At 42.2% G+C, this 23,717-nt stretch overlaps 2 protein-coding genes and 1 long non-coding RNA gene across 3 annotated transcripts; 1 reads left to right on the top strand and 2 right to left on the bottom strand.

The window, feature by feature from the left end:
* Positions 1-1,513: 1,513 nt before the first annotated feature.
* Positions 1,514-4,854, bottom strand: LOC147061477 (L-rhamnose-binding lectin SML-like). The gene is made up of 9 exons (XM_085907706.1): positions 4,362-4,854; positions 3,857-3,889; positions 3,701-3,778; positions 3,463-3,598; positions 3,136-3,245; positions 3,017-3,061; positions 2,716-2,848; positions 2,049-2,152; positions 1,514-1,642 (listed from the first exon to the last, which is right to left on the bottom strand). Exons 1-9 carry the CDS (start codon positions 4,393-4,395, stop codon positions 1,635-1,637), a joined length of 681 nt encoding a protein of 226 aa, XP_085763832.1. The 5' UTR covers positions 4,396-4,854; the 3' UTR covers positions 1,514-1,634.
* Positions 4,855-5,131: 277 nt separating this feature from the next.
* Positions 5,132-7,081, top strand: LOC147061476 (uncharacterized). Its single transcript, XR_015065678.1, has 3 exons — positions 5,132-5,246; positions 5,356-5,460; positions 7,051-7,081. It is a non-coding gene; the product is annotated as an uncharacterized LOC147061476 (long non-coding RNA).
* LOC147061475 (caspase-9-like) lies at positions 6,124-23,651 on the bottom strand. Its single transcript, XM_085907813.1, has 12 exons — positions 23,372-23,651; positions 23,149-23,288; positions 15,477-15,587; positions 15,062-15,195; positions 14,667-14,769; positions 14,112-14,260; positions 9,400-9,568; positions 9,247-9,344; positions 7,388-7,535; positions 7,127-7,315; positions 6,787-6,896; positions 6,124-6,697 (listed from the first exon to the last, which is right to left on the bottom strand). The coding sequence occupies exons 1-12, from the start codon at positions 23,407-23,409 to the stop codon at positions 6,566-6,568; spliced, it is 1,521 nt and encodes a 506-aa protein (XP_085763939.1). The 5' UTR covers positions 23,410-23,651; the 3' UTR covers positions 6,124-6,565.
* Positions 23,652-23,717: the final 66 nt, after the last annotated feature.

Here is a 23,717-nt window from a genome sequence, read left to right as displayed (position 1 = left end):
TCATCCATAAATAAGATTGGCCGATTCCGATACAAATTTCAATCACGCGGATTGTTTGCATAATTGTTTTTATTCATGGTGCGTGCTATTGACAATATTATCTGGGAAAAAGCAACCATATAATTGCGGTAATATAGACAACATGATGAGACTGTGTACAGACAGGAGGTGGAGCGGCTGGTCCACTGGTGCAGCCAAAACCACCTGGAGCTGAACCCGCTCAAGACCGTGGAGATGGCAGTGGACTTCAGGCGAGACCCTTCACCACTTTCACCCCTCACGAGCCGCAGTAATACTATACTCTCCTCAGACACCTTCAAGTTCCTGGGTACCACAATCTCGTGGGACCTGAAATGGACCGGCCGCATAGACTCTGTCCGGAAGAAGGCCCAGCAGAGGCTGTACTTCCTGAGACAGCTCAAGAAGTTCAACCTGGCGAGGGAGCTGCTGAAGACCTTCTACACTGCCATCATCCAGTCTGTCCTCTGCACCTCCATCACTGTCTGGTTTGGATCGGCCTCCAAACAAGACAAGTACAGACTGCAACGGACAATCAGGATTGCAGAACAGATCATTCGAATCAACCTCCCATCTAGCCAAGACTTGTACCTGTCCAGGACCAGGAAACGTGCAAGCAACATCTCTACAGACCCTTCTCACCCAGGTTACAGTCTGTTTGAACTACTCCACTCCGAACGGAGGATATATATATATATATATATATATATATATATAAATTGATGATGCGTATAATTACCAAAATATGCATTTTGGTCATGCACATTACTGCCTGCTGCAGGAGTGTGCTTGAACTGATAAATCAAGATCAAGCGAGCTTTTGCCCTTCTGCTCCGCGGGAGGTTTCTGTCCTCCCTGAGCTCGCCTTAGGACACCTGTGTTACTTGGCCGATTGAGCGCTCCAAATTGCCCCTAGGTGTGAGTGCGAGTACGGATGGTTGTTCGTCTCTGTGTGCCCTGCGATTGGCTGGCAACCGGATCAGGGTGTCCCCCGCCTACTGCCCAATGACCACTGGGATAGGCTCCAGCACGCCCGCGACCCCCATGGGGACAAAGCGGTACAGAGAATGGATGGATATATAATATGTAATATGTCTTGTCACCGTGGAATAGTAGGAAACGCAATTTTGATCTCTTTGTGTGTCTTGACGTGAAGAAATTGACAATAAAGCAGACTTTGACTTTTGTGACCTCCATGAGGCTAAGCGGTTCGGTTTGGATCATTGATGGGTGTCATCAAAATGCTATCTATTATTCAAGATGAAAAAGTGATTACGAGAAAAGAAAAAAACCCTTTGTTCATATAAGTAAATTAATTGAATTCAAAAGAAATCAACAATTTACAAAGTTTTTTTTTTCCAATACAACACAATCACCTTTTTTAAACATTACTAATACTCTTTAATTCTTCTTTTTTCCAACACAGACAAATAATGAACAAACTGTCAAGCCAAACAATTATGGGGCTACAAAATGATTGGAATACAATACAGCATTTCCATCTCCTCAGATTTTATTGATGTTTCATGAAGACATACAGTCAGGGGCATATCTCATTTGTGCTGATGGTAAGTCAATTCCGTACATGATGGAAGTTACAGGTGACCTTTATCTATTTAAGTTTCTGCAAAAAAACACACACAAAATTGTCACTCATTTAATATCTAATATTGTCAAGTTTTAGAATTCATTCTTTCTCTGTTCCTCTTTCGAATGAGTTGATGCATATATAAAATAAAGACAAAACCTTTTGAAAAAAAACTCAAAGAATTATGATATATTATTATAAAATCTTTGAGCCTCCCCATTTTTATTTGCAAGATATACAAACGTTCTCTACATGGCCGCTCAAGTACTGTACAGTGCTACATTACAACTAAAGGCATCGCCACTCAGTACAGTAAATATGATTTGCTAAGGTAGTTGAATAATATTGAACTCAAATCTCTTTTTTTTTTAATATAAGTATGGCATTTTTTTCCTTTCCAAGGGCAAAAAAATATTTGGAGCTGCTAAAAAGAGTGACTTACTTTGACATGTGTAAGCAACCTCCAAGTACTTGTAAGTGTCTCCACAGGGATCTCCAAACAGGTCAGTGGTAACTGCAATTGTACATTCTCTCATCCCATTGCAACTATGGATGCAGAAGAAATTGGCGTATTACAGTTCTAAAAATACAAGTGTGTTGATGATGTCATCGAATAATTCTAAACTGTAACTTTGAGAAGCCCAGGCGTTAATATTGTAGTTCAAACTAACGACCTAATCACAATGTCAGTCACAGATGTTTGATGAGATATTCCAGTTCAAGCACACTCCTGCAGCAGGCAGTAATGTGCATTACCAAATGACCGCACCTGCCAATAATAGGAAACATGGGTTTGGGTTTGTGCGATTGGCTGGCAACTAGTTCAGGGTGCACCTTTAGATCAACTGTAAAAGGATCTTCCTTGGCCCATGCAAAGTTTCATGGAGAAAATACTTTTTCCCTCTGAGAGCGACTTCTTTCAATGACCTTGGACGAGATGAGGTACACCTTGAAGTTGTTGACAGTCAATCGCAGGATAAACGTAAACAAGCAACCTTTCACACTTGCATTAGAATGTTCAATTTACATAACACTTGTAAAGATTTCTCTTCCCTCCCATACCAAAACCTTGCTAAAGTCTCCTGAGATTAGGTTTTGATTTCGCATACCTGGTGGCGACAATGTCATTTGGGCTGAAGCACTCAACATTTTGTGTCTGGGCATCAGGTATTTCAAATGAGCACGTGGTCGAATCGCGGCGTCCATAGTCAGCACCACGCACGGAGATGACTTCTCCTTGATCTGGCATCAAGATGAGAGAAAGAAACTGGTGGTGGAAATGTGGCCAGTCACAACACAATTTTTTTTTAAGAAGAGCAATAATAATAAACACAAGATAAACTAAAATTTACTGCAATGTAAAATGCATGTAACATACAGGAATTCAGCATGAAAAACTGTTAATCTCACCACAACACAAATGCGCCAAATTCTCATCACATGCCACAACAACATCTGTTGAAAGGAAATTAAAAACATTAGCTATAAAACAATATTTATTCTTTATAATTTCAATGTAGGCAACGTACTTGCAGCCACGCAGGTGTAATTGGTCTGCAAATATTTGGAGGTGCCACTACAAGGATCAGGGGAGTTGAAAAGCCCTGTGTTCACTTCGCATGATTTTTTGCCATTGCATCTGCAGACATAAAAATAAAAGTCAGCAGAATAAACATAAAAACTGTCACAATAGTTTTACTTTAATCATGACATGTGATGTACGTACATGCATATGCACTGAGGCAGATGTGCTAGCCAGTTGGCCACTCTACCATGTCAGGTGCAGCAGCTTACATACATACATTCATTCATTCATTCAAATAACACTTACCAAATAAGCAAAATGCATACCGTACCTTAAGCTTATGTCTTCCAAAACGTCGTCCTGAGAGCAGGCCGTGTTGGCCAGCTGCCCTGCAGGTATATTATCGCTGCACACTAAGGAGTTTGAGCGCCCATATAAAGCCTCCTGGACGCTGATGACTCCGAAATCTGTCACATGACAAGAGAGGTTCTCTTTGACAAGTAAAAATGCTCGACTATTTCAGTCTTAGGCTTGTGAGACATTATTGAAGACAAAGGTGGGGGTTTTACAGCATTGTAGGCGATGGACGTTCAAAGAGCTCGTATCACAGGTGGTTGCTTCCTGTACATCATCCATAATGGCTCCAACTAAAATAAATGTATGAAAAGCTTGTTTCAGGAAAGAAGAGCTACAGTTGTTGAACATGGAGTTAGTTTGATAGTTACCTTCTGTGAGGAGAAAAAACGAAGCTATCAGCACTGAAAAACAAACATCAGTTTAGATACAATGAATGGATGGATACACAAAGATCTGAGTCCATTTTTCAATTGTGGATTATTCCGAGTTTAGAATATGTTTATCCGGCGATACACACAGCATTTTTGTTTTGTTTTGGTGACACTAAAAAATAGCAACAAGAACAACAAAACTGCTTTTATTTTGTTCATATTTTTAATAAACCAAACTGACATTTTCTACATATCCTAAAGAGACATTTTCTCCCTAGAATAATGTTAAAAAATCTGTCTAAATTTGTATTAGTGAGCACTTTTCTTTTGTCGAGATCCAAGTGTAGCATATCTGTCAAGATTCTGGTTTGATAGCGTGAATGATATATGCACGGTTGTGCTCAGTTGTTGCGCTGAATTTATCTGGAAGCGGTCTAACATTAGTCTTTCTGCAAACCCTTTTAAAGTAACACAATTAGTTTTGAATAAAGGGGATACTCACACAATGCTGAGGTGAGCCTGAAGTAGTAAGGCATGTTTTACACAATCCGATCAGTTGCACTAATGATGCCCCGAGCAAAGTCTCTTGTGTTCATAATTAGAGGAAGCATTTGAGACTTCCACCCAAGCTGGTTTGGTAAAAGCCACAACCCCTAATTACACCCCTGTATGTCCCCGTCATCAAATGTTCCAGAGCTATTTATCATTTTCTAGATTGTTTCAGATATTCAACCTCCACCAGAAATAACAAACAATCTTAAGTCCCGTTCCTCCTAATTACGCTTTTCCAGGTCTCACTGTCATTTCCCTAGTGAGCATTGAAGTCACCCAGCAAAGCGACAGAATCCGCAGAATTAGCACTCTTGAGCACTCCAAAAAGGCTGGGTCCTCTAAACTACTGTTTGTTCTTCTTCTTCTTCGTTGGGGTTTAACGGCAGCTTGCATCCTATTAGTTGCATTGCCGCCCCTACTTTTTTTTTCACAACACTAAATTCTCCTCACCAGACCAGTGCTTTTAAAAAAGGGTTAAGAAAAGTATGTCCTATCCTCAGTCTGGCAATAATGACTTCATCCTTCCTTTTCCACCCTCCTCTCCCACACTCATGAACTGACTCAGCCACTCTACTACACACTGAGAACAGGTGCCTCCCTTTGCTCTCTACTGTTTGTTGCAAGGTGCAAATAGCAATCAGGACGTGTCGCCCCACCTGAAGACAGAGGAAGGCTACTCTCTCAACCACCGGGGTGAACCCAATGTACAGGGGCCATCTGGGGGGGAGGGGGCAATAATTATGTCCACACCTGCTCGGCGCCTCTCACTGCGTGCAACTCCAGAGTGGAAGAGGGTCAAATAAAGAAAGTACTCCCACTTTCTTTGCAAGATAAGGTCTGACAAGTAAATCATCTTAATACATTTTCTTTAATTGATATGAACACTACTCAGAATTTGTCATAATTTACCAGTTCAATTTGTTAACTTTCATTTCTTTTAGCAGACTCTTTGGCTGACAACAGTGCGAGAGTGTCTGTCTGCTAATGTTGGCAACGCACAGTGCTTCAAGTGGAAAGTGTTGGTACTCCCCTTATTCGACTGTTGTCAGGTAAATGGGCGATTGCTAAAAGCAAATCAGATTAGACATAATAAATGCATAATTAATCATTTTTTTCTGAAATTGAAATGTCCAACTACATTCACTGAAACTGTTATTAAAAATGTGCAAACTGAAAATGAAAAAAAAAACTGCATTCACTGAAACTGAAAAAAATGTGCAAACTCTGAAAATGAAAAAAACAAAACTGCATATGCCGAATAAGAGTGAACATGCATGAAGAGATTCAAACTCTGATATTAATATGTTAAATATCGTATACGTGGGCAACACAGTAGAGCTCAACATTTATTTGTAGGATGCCTGTGTAAATACTTTCAGGTGTTATCACTCTGATCTGGCAATTTGAAAACACACAAGCGAGAGGAATCGTACATTTTCTGTAAATAGGTAGGAGCAAACATGGAGGGGGAGAATGAGGATGTGCTACGGTTACAATTGCAACCTAAAAGAACACTCGCTGTAGTCTGACCTTGACTTTATGACAGTAGTTCTTTTGGTTGCAGAGTTGATCAGTTTGACATAAGCTTGAAAGGTTGATGACATATACATTTACAATAGGAACTGCAGTGTTTGCAATTAAGGAGATAAGTTTAAAGCAAGTTTAAAGCAACCCCATCAGTCAGTTGTTATTTCAGAACTTTTATTTGGAAAAAAAAGTAAAATAAGACAGTCATAAAAATATTTCAGATCTGTTTGGTGGTAAACCATAAAAATGTTATAAAAGCACTTGTTTTTGCTGTGATGGTGACAGAAACACTGATGTCACAACGGCATAAGTGGTTTCACGACAATTACAAAGACTATCCTGAACCAACATTTTATTTTGTAGAAATTACTCACAGTCCAAAAATCTCTTGTAAAAATCTACAAAGAAATGAAAAGTAATACAACAAATGTGCAAATTGACAACCAATCATGTATAGCAAAACTCAATGAATCTGCTGTTAAAACATACCCGTAACACAAACTACAATTATTCCGTTTTTGTTTTTAGTTCCAAAATATCAAATGAAAATAGACCATATCATCCCAATAAATTGCTGTCGTTTTTTTTATTTTTAAAAAATGGGCACAGTACAGAGTACGGTAACATCTATTTATGTTGAGCTAAATTTTGTCTTGGGGTTGAGGTTTGAAAGTAAAGAAGTTTTCGAAGGGAGTTAAATGAATTTGGTATTTGCTTATAGATGCCTTTTGCAGAGTTCTGGGAGACTTCATTGTTAACCTGAAAACAAACAATTAAAATTAATCGTCGAATAATGACTTATTTTAACAGAAAATATAGCTATGCCTATAATGAGAAGAGAAGCTCACCATCATTAACATTGTGACCAAATCATCAGTGGCAGCATTTTCCTCAAGGATGCGGTCCAGCGTCTCGATGTACCAGGAGCCTGACTGAGTGTCCCTCCAAGACACATAACCTGTGCGGTGTCAATTGATCAAAACAATATGAGGATGGTGTGGGTTGAGAGTTTATGTATATATGAAATGTGTTCGCATGCTTATTCATAAACGTTCCAATACAAATGAAAATATAAGCTCTATAATCGGGTAAAAGAAATGCCCTTTCTTTAGGTGCACTACTGCCATCGGGTGGACCAGAATGGCTAGATTCAACTATGCTCATTCTGAACTCTGCAATGGAGTGTACCCGGAAAAGTAGAGTAGGACACAAGAATGTCACTTGGGGTGGGCAGTGTGGCGCCGGCGTCTGGTTCATCAGACGTGCTCAGCGAGTCGCTGCTGGAGGAAGCGGGGATGGCGTCCGTCTGATCATCGACTCCGCCCTCGGAAGGTTCGAACTCATCAGATGGCACTTCGAAGCCTTGGTCTTTTTCACCTCAATGACAAAAACAAATCTTTGCTAATACTATGAACAGTGTCAAAGGAGTCAACGTTGACTGTTAGTTACCTCCTCCGCAGGCCTGGATGAAGAAAAGTTTGGGTTTCCCCTGCAGCGAGGGACAGTGTTTCCCGTTGAAGTAGTTTGTGATGTGCTGCACTGGAACATACTGGCCGTCTACTCCATAAACGGCACCGGGGAAACGGTTGTGATTCACCTGAAAAGGTGGCATTGCGTTGCCTGAGATTTAGGGTACCGTATTTGCCGGACCAAAAGGCGCACCGGATTATAAGGCGCACCTTCAATGCACGGCCCATCTTAAAACTTTGTCCACATATAAGGCACACCGGATTATAAAGTGCACAAAATAGAAGATATACTGCAACAAACTGCGGTTGACTAGGGTTGCGGTATGCATCTACTAGCCAATCACCAATGAGCCCTCTGTAAACAATCGCGTTACTCAAACTATCCTATAAAATGATCAGAACTGATTAAAGTTCTGGTACTGCTTACCTATGTTTCCCTTCCATATCGATCCGTAAATTTACTCGAAACATTAACAGAGCAGCCAATTTTGACATGTAATAGCCTTGTGCGTACGGCAGCTATCACTATAGCCTTAGCCACCCGCAGACTCCCATGAGCCTCAAGTAAACAATCGCGTTTCTCAAACGACGGCTTATAAAATGATCGGGACGGACTAAAGTTTGATCTAACACCTTAGTACCTCTTACCTATGTTTCCCTTCCATATCGATCCGTAAATTTACTCGAAATATTAACAGAGCAGCCTATTTTGACATGAAATAGCCTCGTGCGTACGGCAGCTATCACTATAGCAACAGCGACCCGGCGACTCCCATGAGCCTCAGCAAAGTGTAAACAATCGCGTTTCTCAAACGACGGCTTATAAAATGATCGGGACGGACTAAAGTTTGATCTAACACCTTGGTACTGCTTACCTATGTTTCCCTTCCATATCGATCCGTAAATTTACTCGAAACATTAACAGAGCAGCCTATTTTGATATGAAATAGCCTCGTGCGTATGGCAGCTATCACTATAGCAACAGCCACTCGCAAACTCCCATGAGCCTCAGCAAAGTGTAAACAATCGCGTTTCTCAAACGACGGCTTATAAAATGATCGGAACTGATTAAAGTTCGATCTGACACCTTGGTACTGCTTACCTATGTTTCCCTTCCATATTGATCCGTAAATTTACTCGAAACATTAACAGAACAGCTTATTTTGAAATGAAATAGCCTCACGGGTACAACAGCTATTCAGTGACGCCCCCTGACCACGGTTGCCGTAATGCTGGTAAGCGATGTGCAATGTAATTTACGAGTCATACTAAAACGTACTGAAAATTTTGGCAAAGCACTGTGTACAACCAGTATGGATCAACAAATTTATAAATTGATCCATATATAAGGTGCACCGGACTATAAGGCGCACTGTCGGCTTTTGAGAACATTTTAGGTTTTTAGGTGCGCCTTATAGTCCGGAAAACACGGTACTCATTTGGGTCTGACTCAACCAAACGCAGTCAAATGCAACCCAAGGGACTGGGCAGTGGTACAGGGACAGCAATGGTAGAGTGTCCGCCTCTCAACTCTAAGGTTGTGGGATCGATCCTCAACACTGATGACTATGTCAAAGTGTCTTTGAGCAAGACACTGAACCCCAATTTGCTGGTAGCATGCCTTGCATACCAGCAGCCTCCCTTTAGTGTATGAATGTGTGGCATTGTAAAGCAATTTGGGCACCATGTGGTGTAGATACGTATAAGTGCAGTCCATTTACGCCTACTGTATCTACTGTAATTGGAGAAATACATACAGCGGCCATAACAGTAGTGAAGACGCAAGTGAAACATTGACGGGCTGAACATTATTGCCTTATAAATACGAACGCATCTCACCTCTGTCCCATGGGACAGAATGATGACCACGCAGCAGTCGTACAGCGAATGGTCCTTCTTGGATAAATTGGAGCCGCTGTAATGTGGAGAGAAGTGTTAGCATCACACCATTTGGCATCTCGCAAGAACAAGGAAGGATTCTTACTCGCTCTTTGAGATTTGCCCTCACTTCAACGACAAAGTGAAGTGCTTTGAATCGTTTCTCCATCCTGTCGCAATCAATGTTGGACCCCGTGCGATTACTCAACTCGCTCTGTGGCTCAAAATCCACGTTGTTGATAATAAGGCAGTGTCCGCGTGGGGTGGCATCCATTTTGTAGATCTGGGGTGCAAGGGGAAATTTATGTAAGCAATGACATCAATGTATTTGCACTGGCTGCTCAAAAGTACGACAAATAAATGAGTCACAATACAATACAAAATGTGAATCAACCTGCAATTAACCAAATTTAACAGTGTTGCAGTTTGAGCTTGATATTGGTCTCAAGACCACTTTAAAGGCACTTTTAATTGGTTTCGTCTGGGTTTCAGACAGTGTTAGAGATGTTCTGACTCTAACTTATTTTGCAAGAACCACACGAGAGACAGTATGCCCTTTAAGCACTTGCAAGTGGAGAGCTTGTCCGTTACTGTAGATACAGCAATGTTCGAACAGACTCTGCCGTTAGTCTCTTACAAGAGCATATTTATTGAGAACAAGTAGGGTGGGGGTGACATTTGACATGTGTGGTGGTCACCTCAGCAAATGGTTAATCAGTGCAGAGGGTCCCAGTTGGTGGTCACCTCAGCAAATGGTCAACCAGTGCAGAGGGTCCCAGTTTATTGTTTTACGATTAGATGACTAACTAAACAAGGATGTTTCCACACCATTTGGAAAGTTTCAACAACTGAATGGTTAAACTTTTCAGAGTCAAGGAAAGTTAAAAGGTTCAAACAAAGTTCATCATTCTAGTCTACATCCCAACATAATCATACGATCAAGATAGTTTATAAAACCTAACATATAGGGCGGACGAGGGATTTTTGATAAATTCTGGTCAATACCGTGGTTTGTGAGAAACACAGGAAGCACAGCTTCTTTTCCGGTGTCGGTACCACATCTACTCGGGTGTTCAGATCGGCCCGGGGTTCTAACACTTTCTAACATTTTTTATGATGTCATGCTATATGATTGGCTGGAAGGACAGTACGGTGAGATTTAAGATTGTGGTTGGTCTGTTTTAACTACAGTAAAATAATTGTAATCATCAGTACGTACTATATAGTGCGCCTCTGCGGCCTGACTTCACTCTGTAGTGTCTTTTTCATCTGAAGCCATCACAATGCATTGTGACAAAAATCCGTGAAGCAGTGAGGCCGTGAAAGGTGAACCGTGATATAGTGAGGGATGACTGTAGTACAAAAAGTCTACCATGCCTGTCATGTCAGCTTACTCTTTTTGCAGTTTCCCCACTTGAAAGGGACAGTCTGTGGTTTTACTTGTCAGATCATTGCCTTCAAGGCTCTAAGGGACTTTATCCTGCTAAGGAAGTGTGAGTACTCGCTGTAATTGACACTTAATAACAAAAGATTGTTTAAAGGTACTTTGTTACGGTGACTGCTTCACAACAATTGTCACAACAAGCACTACATCAATAAAGGTGTATTGTATTGTTGGATGTTGTTTGAGATGTCCATTGTTGAGCAAGGAAAACAAAGATGTGTACAGGTGCTTTGTTACGGTGACTGCTTCACAACAACTGTTACAACAAGCACTACATGAATAAACGTGATTATATCATGGTTGTAAATTTGCTGAGGTGTCACCACAATAAGAAATTATTTAACCGCTCTGTCTGTGAGTCTTTGTAAAAGCAGTCATGAAAGTCCATGAGATAGTGCATGCTTACTGTGTACCTAATCTTATGGTTAGCGAGTGACTTAAGTTCATCTTTCTTAATGGCACATTTTCTAAACATCAGTCACACCCCTGACAGCCAGCATTCAGTGCTACAGGCACTAAGATATGTTTTAGTCATTAATTTTAAAGTATGTATACTGTATGCACACTACTTTACAGGTGATACCAGTTTCTTCCCCGTGGGGACAAAGCGGTACAGAAAATAGATGGATGTTATTTGTGGTGGTAGCAATCTAGTAAATGATAAATAGCTCTGTAACATTTGTTGACGGGGACATATAGGGACGTAATTAGGGTGTGTGACTTTTGCCAAACCAGCTTGAGTGGAAGCTTCAAATGCATTGTGAATATGAGACTTTGCTGTGAACATCATTAGTGCTACTGATCGGATCATGTAAAACATGCCTTGCTACTTCAGGCTCACCTCAGCGATGTGTGAGTATCCCTTTTATTCAAAACTCATTTTGTTACTTTAAAAGGATTTGCAGAAAGACTGATGTTAGAGCACTTCTAGAAAAATTCAGTGCAACAATTAAGCACACCCGTGCAAATATCATTCAAACTATCAAACCAGAATCTTGATAGATATGCTACACTTGGATCTCGGCAAAGGCAAAGTGCTCACTAATGCAAATTTAGAGAGATTTTTTAACAGTATTCTAGGAAAAAAAAACATCTCTTTAGGATATGTGGAAATTGTCAGTTTGATTTATTAAAAATGTTAACAAAAACTAAAGCACTGTTTTTTTTTTTATTTAGGGTCGCCAAGTGTAGCAAAACAAAAAGCTATGCATGTCTCGCCAGATGAACATATTCTAAACTAAGAATAATCCACAATTGAATAATGGACTCAGGTCTTTGTGTAGCCATCCATTAACTGTATCTAAACTGATGTTTGTTTTTCAGTGCTTACAGCTTGTTTTTTTCTCCTCACAGAAGGTGACTATTAAACTCTATGTTCACCAACTGTAGCTCCCCCCACCCCAAACAAGCTTTTCATACATTTATTTTGGTTTGCACAGTTAATGGTTCTTCTCCAAGGCAAGTGACAACCTGTGATACGAGCTCTTCGAACGTCCATCGCCTACAATGCTGTAAAACTCCGCCCTTGTCTTCAATAATGTCTCATTTTAATACACTCACCTCAAAAATAAAATATTTATTGTTTAAACTCATGAGGTTAATTATTATTATTTTTTTGTTCTTCAAAATTATTAACTTTTTTTTTTTCAATTTATTTTTGCTTGCAATACATTCCCAAAAGCTGAGACAGGGGAGACAAAAGATTGTTAGGAACATTCCACCCGTGAACAGGTTAATTTGAAACCGATCATGTTGTGATTGTAGTGTAAAAGGAAACCACATCTTTTCAATACAGGCATGAAATGTATATATATAGATCACCAAAAATGATTCCCGAGCGCGGCGCCGCTGCTGCTCACTGCTCCCCTCTCCCCCAGGGGATGGATCAAAATCACATGGGGATGGGTTAAATGCAGAGGACAGAGCCCTTTGAGACTGCTTGTGATTTAGGGCTATATAAACTTGACTTGATTGATTGATTGATTGATTGATTGATTGATATATATCTTCACAGCAAAATTAGTTCTAAACATGCCAATTGAATACTAACATGACAAGCTTATTATTATGATAGTAAGACAGCAAATATGGGTCAGTCAAAATATAGCCTCTATTCATTGTTTCTATTCAAGATTGTGTAATTCATGTCAATACACAATAACAATAGCATCAGCATCTGGTATTAGAAATGGTGGAAGTTTAAATGAAAACAGAAGCAAAAATAAGACAATAAGACTATTCCACTGACCCAGAAGGAATGTCTCCGACCACCTGGACTCTATGTTGTTCAGCCAGGTCCATCTGCACCGAGACCACAGTACCCAGTACAATCTGTAGGCCCCGCAAAAACAACACACTTAACACAAACACGGTGTTGTATCACATACTGTTTAAAGTAGTTCATCTGGAGGTTAAAGCCTTGACACTTTGCAGCATTCTGGCCTAGTAGTAGAGTTTCCGCCCTGAGACTGGAAGGTTGTGGGTTCAAACCCCAGCCGGGTCATACCAAAGACTCTAAAAATGGAACCCACTGCCTCCCTGCTTGGCACTCAGCATTAAGGGTTGGAATTGGGGCGTCAGATCACTAAATGATTCCCGAGCGCGGCACCGCTGCTGCTCACTGCTCCCCTCTCCCCCAGGCGATGGATCAAAATCACATGGGGATGGATTAAATGCAGAGGACAAATTTCACCACACCCAGATGTGTGTGTGACGATGATCATTGGGACTTTAACTTGGGACTTTGTGAATTAAGCAGCTCATCACAAGAATAAAACACACAATTACTTAAAGACTTGTGAACCTCTTTAATTGACGTATATTAAAAACACAGAAAGTATTAGAGATGTTCTGACTCTAACTTATTTTGCAAGAACCACACGAGAGACAGTATGCCCTTTAAGCACTTGCAAGTGGAGAGCCTGTCCGTTACTGTAGGTACAGCAATGTTCGAACAAACTCTGCCGTTAGTTTCTTACAAGAGCATATTTATTGAGAACAAGTGGGGTGGGGGTGACATTGGACATGTTTGGTGGTCACCTCAGCAACTGGTTAATCAGTGCAGAGGGTCCCAGCTCATTGTTTTACAAGGCCGTAAAAACAGAAACTAGTGGAGCATTGTAGATGACTAACTAAGCAAGAAAGTGTTTCCACACCATTTGGAAAGTTTCAACAACTGAATGTTTAAACTTTTCAGAGTCAAGGAAAGGTAAAAGGTTTAAACAAAGTTAATAATTCTATTCTACATTCCAACATAATCATACGATCAAGATAGTTTATAAACCCTAACAGAAAGCATAAATAACCCATAAAAACAACCCGATGAAATATATCAACTATTTACAGTAATTTGTTCACATGGCTGTTTGTACGTGTTGCTCACCAGTATGACTTCCCAAGGTATGGCCACAGGCAGCTTGCTTTTAAAATGTTTATTCAGCATTTTGCCACCAGTGAGTATCACCATAGAAACTACAGTGACTGACAGAGTTCCAGGTACCACACTGGCAAACCCAGAACGTTGTGTTAAGTCTGGAAAAGGAGCACATCATCAATCCAACAGATGCTTTAATATATAATTCTCATCATCATTTTTAAAAAGATATTTTAAAAGCATTATTGTTAGTATGTACATAGTATGTGTGTGTGTGTCCTGACAGCAGAGAAAGTTTGATGCTAAAATGTACAGAAAGTGGTGGAAATGAAAAGTGGATGCTGGTGGAATGCAAACGTATCGGACCTCTGCCCTGGATAATAATGTACATGTAAGTTTAACTTGTTTAAATGACTATCATGACATGGTGTCATATGAATAGAAATTGTCCATGTTTCTGTTTGTGTGTGTGTGTGTGTGTGTGTGTGTGTGTGTGTGTGTGTGTGTGTGTGTGTGTGTGTGTGTGTGTGTGTGTGTGTGTGTGTGTGTGTAACTTCAACCAACCCATGCGGAGGCCATCAGTCCAGTGTGTCTCTGTGCAATGATTCTGGTCATGAGGGGAAGCTGCAGGGCAACCACATGCAGGCCAGCACCTGTTGTATAGCCTCTGATGAGAGGATCGGACAACCAATGGCACACAGACCCACAGCGCAGCAGATACAGTAGGAGCTGGATGAGTACACACGCAAATACTGTACATACACACGCATGCTAGCGGTTTTCAAATCTGGAATTAATATGAGCTGCGATAAATATATATACATACAAATATATGTTTACATACATACATAAATAAATATCAGGGTAAAGAATTTTTTTTCTTCAAAAGGCAGTATTTGTGTCAAAAAATAGATGATAATGTATTGTGTGTATGTGTGTGTATGTGTGTGTGTGTTTACCTGTATGAGACCATATAGCAAGGTAAGTTGTACAGCTATGTTTACTTTAGCTTCCGCCACATCAGCACCATCGTCAGGCAACTCCACAATGGCAGGGACGGACCCAATCATGATGGCCAGGACAGCAAAAGATCCTGAAACATAAACACACAATTTGCTGAGTTTCAAACACCAACCAGATTAGTTTGGCACATTAGTGTAATTTTTCTTTTCATCAGTTGCATATTTTATGGTACTGGTACCTATTTTGAACACATTACAGCAGCGCCATTAGGCATCATGGCGGTGAAAACACAAGGCTGATCAGGATTTACCATTGTGAATCCAGATTGTTTCCACACATTTGCAGAGAGCTCTGGAGCAAGGCATGGGGATGTATATTTTGTTGACATTTTTGTTTGAATGTGACAGTCACCTAAGGAGAGATGTTTGGAAGTGCCGAATATGAAGTAGATGATCAGCGGGTAGAGGGATGTGTAGAGGCCAAACACCGGATGAACGTCTACCAACATGGCGTTGGCCATACCTGCACAGGATAGAGACAGAAGAGACATGACTTTGAGGTTAATGGAACGTGGATGAAAAATATCTCTACTTATACATGTGTTAGTTTTATGCGGCACAAGCAAAGCATGTGTATTTGTATTTATTAAACATTATAAATTGACAATAGGTGTGAATGGCTGTTGAATATGTGCCCTGTGATTCCTAAAGGAATATAAGAGTTTGATCTTAAAGTAGTTCATTAGACATCTTGTGTATGAGAGTATGACACTGTAAAGTGCTGAGTGTGTGACGGTGGAGACAAAACAAGATATGTGGGCAAGGATGTGCACGAATGAAATGTTCCAGATTAAACAATGACGCAGGAGCAGCAAGGAGTACAAGATGACCCAGGGGCAGCGGGTAGATAACAACTGGGGACCCTGTATGGAAAACTACAACCAGGAGGAGCGAGCAAATGATTCTGCAGAAGAAGAAAGACCAATAAGAGCAAGCTAAAGTTAAATGCAGTGTACACATAGCCAATAGAATAATGACAGAATGCCTTTGTTGATGTGCCATTTGCATATTGTGTAGTATAACTAATGGCTGGGCAACTCGGAAGTAGAGTACGTCTGCTGGTGGGAACAGAGACGTACAGAGGTGTATTGAGAGGGACCCGAGACCCAGGTGATGTATTAGATTTGGTTGTTAGGAATAAATCCACTCGTGTGTGAAAATGCCAGCTTCCTGATACCTTTCTATTGCAGAAAGAGCGCGCAAATTGTTGGATGAGTGGCAGTTGGGTAAGGTCACAAATTGGAGTCAGATTAGTAACTCGCGTTCATGTTAAATTAGAAATAAATTCCAACAATTTATGGTGACCCCGACGTGATGCAAGAGAGGTAAAAGAGTCTGGGACTCTAAGGAAGTCTGGGACTTCGGTAACCACAAGAGTCTGGGACTCAGGGTCTGGGACCCACGTCCACACCAGGTGACGACCTGATAAAGACGCCACACGTCCGACCGTCTTTCCTCTTGGGCCCACAGTGAGACAAGGTAAGCAGATTCCTTTTCAAATTCTGCATATTGACAACGCTAAATTATAAGAGGAAGGATGAGCGGAACAGTGAAAGTGTGTAGTAGGGTATAAAATCTGGGATTTACCTACCAGAATAGTTTGGAACTATTTGCGGTTACTATACGGTTTAAAATCTGGGATTTACGTATCAGTACAAGTGTGGACTTAGTAGGGTATAAAATCTGGGATTTACCTACTAGAATAGTTTGGAACTATTCGTGGTTACGATACGGTTTAAAATCTGGGATTTACGTATCAGTGTGAGTGTGAGTGTGAGTGTGAGTGTGAGTGTGAGTGTGGAAACTAAAATTGTTCTGCGTAAAAAGTGGTTGGGAGACACACGAGTGGATTTAAAGAAGGCGGATAAGAGGAAGTGGGATAATGGTCTCGGGTCCCTTCAAATTAAGGGTCCCTTCAAATTAATGGAAGAAAAAGTAAGAAATAAGTGAAAGGCAGGATCCTGATCTAAATAAAAATCTAGATAAACGGATCAAACCCATGTAACAGAATGGGAACCTGGCTGAGAAAAAAAAAAAAAAAAGAAGAAACGGAAATTATCTTAAATGTACAGGAGATATTCGCGTTAAAGGAAAAAGTAAGAGAGAAACACTGAAGTTAAAATTTGCAAAATAAAAGGAAAAGAATTACAAAAAGCGTCTAAAAGTAAAATAGAGAATAAATCAGACAAGTAAGATGAGCAAAAAGGTGTTCTTAGTGTGGTCTTTGTGGTCTTTTATGTTGTGCGCCAAACGTGTGTGTAGGGTGTGTGTGCGTGCGTGTGCGCGCAGAGGATCCTGGTGTGTGTGTGTGTGTGTGTGTATGTGTGGGTGTGTGAGTGAGATGTGTGTCCTATGGAAGAAATTAGTCATGGAGAATGTTCAGGAGCCTGTTGAGCGATAATAGGGAAGTTGAGAAGTAGACGATGAGTATGTTTAAGTTGGTTGGAGAAACTAAGATGATCGAGGTGTGGCAGTAGAGAAAATAAGATGTGTGGCAGTAGAGACTATAAAGTGTGTGGCAGAAAGTGACTAGAAAGGTGGCCTGATAGAATAATAGACAACAAATGTGTAGAAGACAGTGAAAGATGTTGAATGTGAACATGATGAAGGGGAACAGTAAAGTAGGCCGGCCCTTTGAGAGGGTGAGATTGAGGAGCGTGCCTGCGCTTGCGCGTAGTCATGGGTCTGTGCTATGCTCGTGTGTGTGTGGTGGGCCGGCATCATGATTGTTGCAGGAAAAGGCCAGCCTGTGGGCAATCAACATTGATGCCACGTCCCCCCTCACACGGGGGGTGCTATGGCTGCGGGTGAGGCAGAGAAAGTGTGAGTTTTTCAGAGAAGGTTTGAAGAAGAGTGATGCACATTTGCATAAAGGATAAAAGGCACTGATGAAAAAATATAACCAAAACGTCATCCTCTATGACGTTAGCGCAGCATTATTTGTTTTTATTGTTTGTGAGCTGTGTCTTTGCTGTTTTTTGTGTTGTCTGTGTGCTGTCAGTGTTATGTGTTAAAAGGATGAAATTGGCTAAAATAGGTAAATAAAAAGAATTTATTAGACTGTAGTCTATCTGATTTGCAACGCAAAACAAAAGCAATTTGGAAAGATGTGTCAAATTAAATGATAATGTAATCGTATGTAGTAATACGTTATTGCATGTTAGGTGGCCGTCAGGGTTGCGGTTTTGTTAACTTTAACAATATGGTATTTGTGAGAAGAGATGAGAGATTAGTTGGCAATTTATATAGAACACTCCCAAAATTATGCTGCATTGTGTTGATTTAAAAAGATCTATTTGGCCTTTGCAGGGTGAGCCACTGTGTTGCATGCATCTGGCCATGGAGAAAGTATGTTGTTTATTTGTGTACTTTGTCAACAACCAATGTAGATGTTAAAGAATGAAATTAATATCTTTAAAATGAATGTGGATTGAGACCACAGGTAAACACCCAGGCAACTACCCTGAAGCTAAGATGATGTTCAGGACGGCGATGCTGAACGGCCTCCCAAATGAGGTGCAAGCGATCATGAGAGTTGATCTGGACATTTGGTCTGTCCGGAACCGAGATTCAAGAGGCATTTGATACACCATTGCCGCATCTACATGGAAAAAGCAAATAAAGATCAAAAGGAAACTGACGCTCTGGCGACTAGTTTGGTTAAATTACAGTTGGCAAAGTTGCATGGTGAGGCAAAACAAGAAAAGGTTAAACAAAAACAGATGTATCAGACTCCAGTGGGGGCTGGACGGGGCTGAGGCCAAGGGTTCCGTGGTGGATACAGAGGGCGAGGTTAAGGCGCCCTCCCAGGACTGGGGCGGAATTGGTTCGCTCCAGGGACTTGCTTCAACTGCGGGGCCCCTGATCACTGGGCGCGAGATTGTAATGGCAACCCACCACCAGCAGGGGCGGAGCAGCAGAACCAGCAAGCAGGGCCACCACACCAAAGTGGACCACAGCAGCCCCGCCCGGGGCCACAGCCGAATCCACATGGGCAGTATTACCAAGCCGACCCGTGGTACGGCCCGGACGAATAGTGGGGCCTGGGAAGCTCGGGAAGCACAGGCCAGGCAGAGCCAATGCTTCGGTTGACAGTGGCAGACACTCCGGTCCAGATGTTGATGGACACTGGAGCAACACATTCATCGATCAACATGCCACGGCCAAGTACAGCGTTGTCGAAACGAGTTACAACGTTGGTCGGCTTCTCAGGACGTCCTCAGACTCTGCCCTTCACTCGACCATTGAAAACGGAATTCACAAACACCGGACAGAAACTATATCATTCATATGTTCATGCAATGGACACACCCATCAACTTGATGGGCAGAGACATGTCAGCATTGAGAGCCCAGATTCTGTGCGGCGAGAAGGGACTTACAGTGACATTTCCTGACGGACAGGTTCTGGAATGCTCCCAGCCTGTGACACCTCAGGGTCAGTGGTTGATGGCACCACTCCCCACAGTACCAGAAACGGCACGAATCTACTGGGCGAGATTGAATCCTGAGACTCCGTTTGGGAGAGGTGTCTACTCCACGTACCTCCTGTGGAAACCATGGATCCAGGCATTGGCACCGTACCACCCCCCAGTGGATCCATTGCATTGCACTCTATATTATGATAGAGAATCAGATGAGATATATAGAGATGCGTTTGAAGAAATTGAGGGAGATGATTGGACATTACAATCACCATGCATCTTTGTGGGCCCCGAGGGGGTGGCAGCATATGTATAGTTGTCGCCGAACCAAGAGCAATGGTATCGAATGAGTAAGGAAGGTTTGCCGCACGTGTCACTGGCTGTGTCGCCAGGCCATGAGCCCCGCCAATTGGGGCCCATGGTGAAACGATTAACACAACAACATGACTGGATGATGACTGAGATTTCAGATGTGTGGCATTCGGCCGCAACCAAAAGTTACAGAATAATGGCAAAAATGGTAGATGAGTCAGACCTTGAATTGGTCTTCCTGGCCCGCCATCATGGGCGGGAACAGACGGACCATGAGTCTGCACAGGCGATGCTGGATCAAATGCCACAGACCTTGTGGTCACAGGGTCCATTCGATGTTGGTTTTTGTCATACGGTTCAGCCGATCCAATTGGAAGTTGATTGCTCCAGTCCGGTCCGCCGTCCTCAATATCGATGGCCGAAGGAAGCAGACAAAGGTTTGGAGGACACAGTGGCACAGTGCCTGCCAATGGTGGGCTTAAAGGTTGACCGCCCGAACAGGCAGGTCAAGAGAGGGAATGTGACAATGGCGAGAATTGGATCCAAGTCGGACTCGAAAGTGTCTGAACAACGACGACGACGATGCAAATGTTTAACTTTATTGACTATTTTCAGAAGTGATGGAGCGAAAGAAGAACGAGTGATGGTGTATCATTCCTGTAATGGAACGGTAGGGTATGAAGCAGAGCAAGATGGTGGTAAGACGCTGACACAGACACAACAACTACTGCTAAATCTGAGGTATAAACAACCGTCACAGGTGAAAGCTTGGGGGACAATTTTCAACTGGACTCAACAATGGCCTGATTTGTTAGATAAATTGGACAATTATCAACCACGGTACCAGGACTGGCCATTGGTACACCCACAGGGAAGAAAAAGCCCATTTTTGACGCCCATGTTGCACAACAAAATTTCACCTGCCTAAAGTTAAATGGGACTGGCCCTGGGATTGGAAATATCCAGGAGTCATGGTGTAATGAAAATGTGTCTTTGCCAGCAGGAATCCCTCTCGCTCGTGCTGATGTTTGGCTGTGGTGTGGAGCAAAAGTGTTGTACGATAGGCTTCCCTCCAATGCCTCAGGTAAGTGCGCCCTAGTAACGCTGATCATGCCAATTAGTGTGACAGCATTAGACGTGTCCAGAATAAATTGGGAAGGCGTTGGACGGTGGGGAAGAATCCCCTTCCTTGTGAGGAGGAAAAAGGACATGCAAGAATGGTTGAATGCAGGAGACCCCACGTACATAGATGCAATTGGAGTTCCGAGAGGGGTCCCTGATGAATACAAATTGGTGAATCAAGTGGCGGCAGGATGGGAGAGTATTTTCCTGCTCATTACAGTAAACAAAAATGTGGACCGGATTAATTATGTCCACTACAATGTCCAACGATTGGCGAACTTCACCACCTCGGCACTCCAGGCAGTGCATGAGCAATTAGCAGCCACGTCTCTTATGGCATTCCAAAATAGAATAGGTTTAGATATGGTGTTAGCGGAAAGAGGAGGAGTCTGTGGTATTTTTGGGGATCAGTGCTGTACTCTGATTCCCAACAATACGTCTCCTGACGGTCGGCTCACTAAGGCATTGGAGGGTCTGCGCACGCTAAGTAACAAGATGAAGGAGCACTCAGGTGTGGACACCAGTTGGTACTCTGACTGGTTAAACGTCTTTGGCAAATCGAAAAGCTTGATTGCATCAGTACTGATTTCTATCGCTGTGTTTGCCGCTATTATGGTGTTATGCGGATGTTGCTGTATTCCATGTATCAGATCATTAACTGTTAAGACAATTGAACGCACGTTGGGGCCACTCCCTCCGGGTGGCCAGTACATGATGATCCCTCAGAAGGACCCCCAGGAGGCGGAGACAGCTGTGGCCCTCCGGGATGTGAGTATATGAAGGTGGCCTCAGGGACCTGAGGCCATGAGGAGGGTATGAAATTTTGTGTTTAACAATAAAACAAGGTATTCGAGTGGTGACCTCAGTGGTCTGAGGTCATGAGAGGGATTAAAGGAATATAAGAGTTTGATCTTAAAGTAGTTCATTAGACATCTTGTGTATGAGAGTATGAAACTGTAAAGTGCTGAGTGTGTGACGGTGGAGACAAAACAAGATATGTGGGCAAGGATGTGCACGAATGAAATGTTCCAGATTAAACAATGACGCAGGAGCAGCAAGGAGTACAAGATGACCCAGGGGCAGCGGGTAGATAACAACTGGGGACCCTGTATGGAAAACTACAACCAGGAGGAGCGAGCAAATGATTCTGCAGAAGAAGAAAGACCAATAAGAGCAAGCTAAAGTTAAATGCAGTGTACACATAGCCAATAGAATAATGACAGAATGCCTTTGTTGATGTGCCATTTGCATATTGTGTAGTATAACTAATGGCTGGGCAACTCGGAAGTAGAGTACGTCTGCTGGTGGGAACAGAGACGTACAGAGGTGTATTGAGAGGGACCCGAGACCCAGGTGATGTATTAGATTTGGTTGTTAGGAATAAATCCACTCGTGTGTGAAAATGCCAGCTTCCTGATACCTTTCTATTGCAGAACGAGCGCGCAAATTGTTGGATGAGTGGCAGTTGGGTAAGGTCACAAATTGGAGTCAGATTAGTAACTCGCGTTCATGTTAAATTAGAAATAAATTCCAACATTCCCCAAGATCAGCTGGCAGTCTAAGAGTACAGTAGAGGCACTATAAAGACAAATCTTTACAGATGGATGTCCACAAAGCCCGGTCAACAAGGGTTTAATAGTTTGGTGTAAGATACCTTTGGGATGAAATTGACGATGGTGAGCCTAGCTTTCTCTGAGAACCAATTATGTTCACATCACATAGCAAGTCAAGACCAAGAAGTCGCCTGTATAGTCATAGCTCACTAAATCCATTCATTAAATTTAGTGTTTTTAAAAAATATATAGTTTGTTGTGTACTTGTTTGCATTAATCCCTTTTCTTTAGGGTTTGTTCTCATGTCACTGGCAAGCTGGAGTCTATCCCAGCTGGCATTGAGCAAGAGACCCTGGACTAGTTACCAGTCAATTGCTGCACAAACAGACAACTATGCTCAATGACATTTACAGCATGTGTTTGGAAACCAAAGTAGACATGAAAATCAACACAAGTACAAGAACATGCAAACTTCACACAGGACGGCTGTAGTTCAGCTTCGATCCTGGAACCTTAGAACTGTGAAGCATAAGTGCTAACTATCCGTGCGGCGAGGCGCCGTGTTTACGTGTGTTTTTTTAATGATAGTTTCTGCGCTATTGTACGTTGCTCACCCTGTGGCAGATGCATGACGCCCACGCTAAGCTCTGACATCAGGTCCCCCACTGCATTTTCTCTGATGGAGTAGTGAGGCAGCCACAACAGGATGGGAAACAAGCCCAGCAGTGTGGTCTTTATCCTGGCGCCTGAACACCTGAATGCAATGAAGACCCACACAGAGAGTTAGATATTGGCCGTGGAGAGTGCATGCAGAAAATTTGACCTTCTTTGACTCACCGGCATTGCAACATCTTGACCCTCTCCAAGAAGGACATGGATGTGTTTACTCGCTGCCCAATGACCTCCAGCTGGGCCTCATCCAGGGTCCAGCGTTGTCGGGATGGCTATTTTGCTCAGAGTCGTCCATTTAAAAACAAGTTTCGGGATTAATAAAACAGAGGATCTTCACTTTTTATACCGTGTGGCTTCAGTGTGTCCTAACTCTAAAGCGCTTTTCTGCCTGTGAAAGGTGATGAAACTTGAGTTGGGAGGTTTTTCAGCTCAAGGGAATGAGCAAGAAGGGATGACCTATTTGAATGCTAGGGTAGCTGCAGGAGTTCACGTGCCAAAGTGAAAGTAGGGA

This window comes from Syngnathus leptorhynchus, chromosome 1 (assembly GCF_054491065.1).
Source record: "Syngnathus leptorhynchus isolate UIUO chromosome 1, UIUO_Slep, whole genome shotgun sequence".
In the NCBI taxonomy this organism is placed as follows: domain Eukaryota; kingdom Metazoa; phylum Chordata; class Actinopteri; order Syngnathiformes; family Syngnathidae; genus Syngnathus; species Syngnathus leptorhynchus.
Note: the sequence above shows the minus strand (reverse complement) of the source record. Positions and strands in the feature narration are given on the sequence as shown.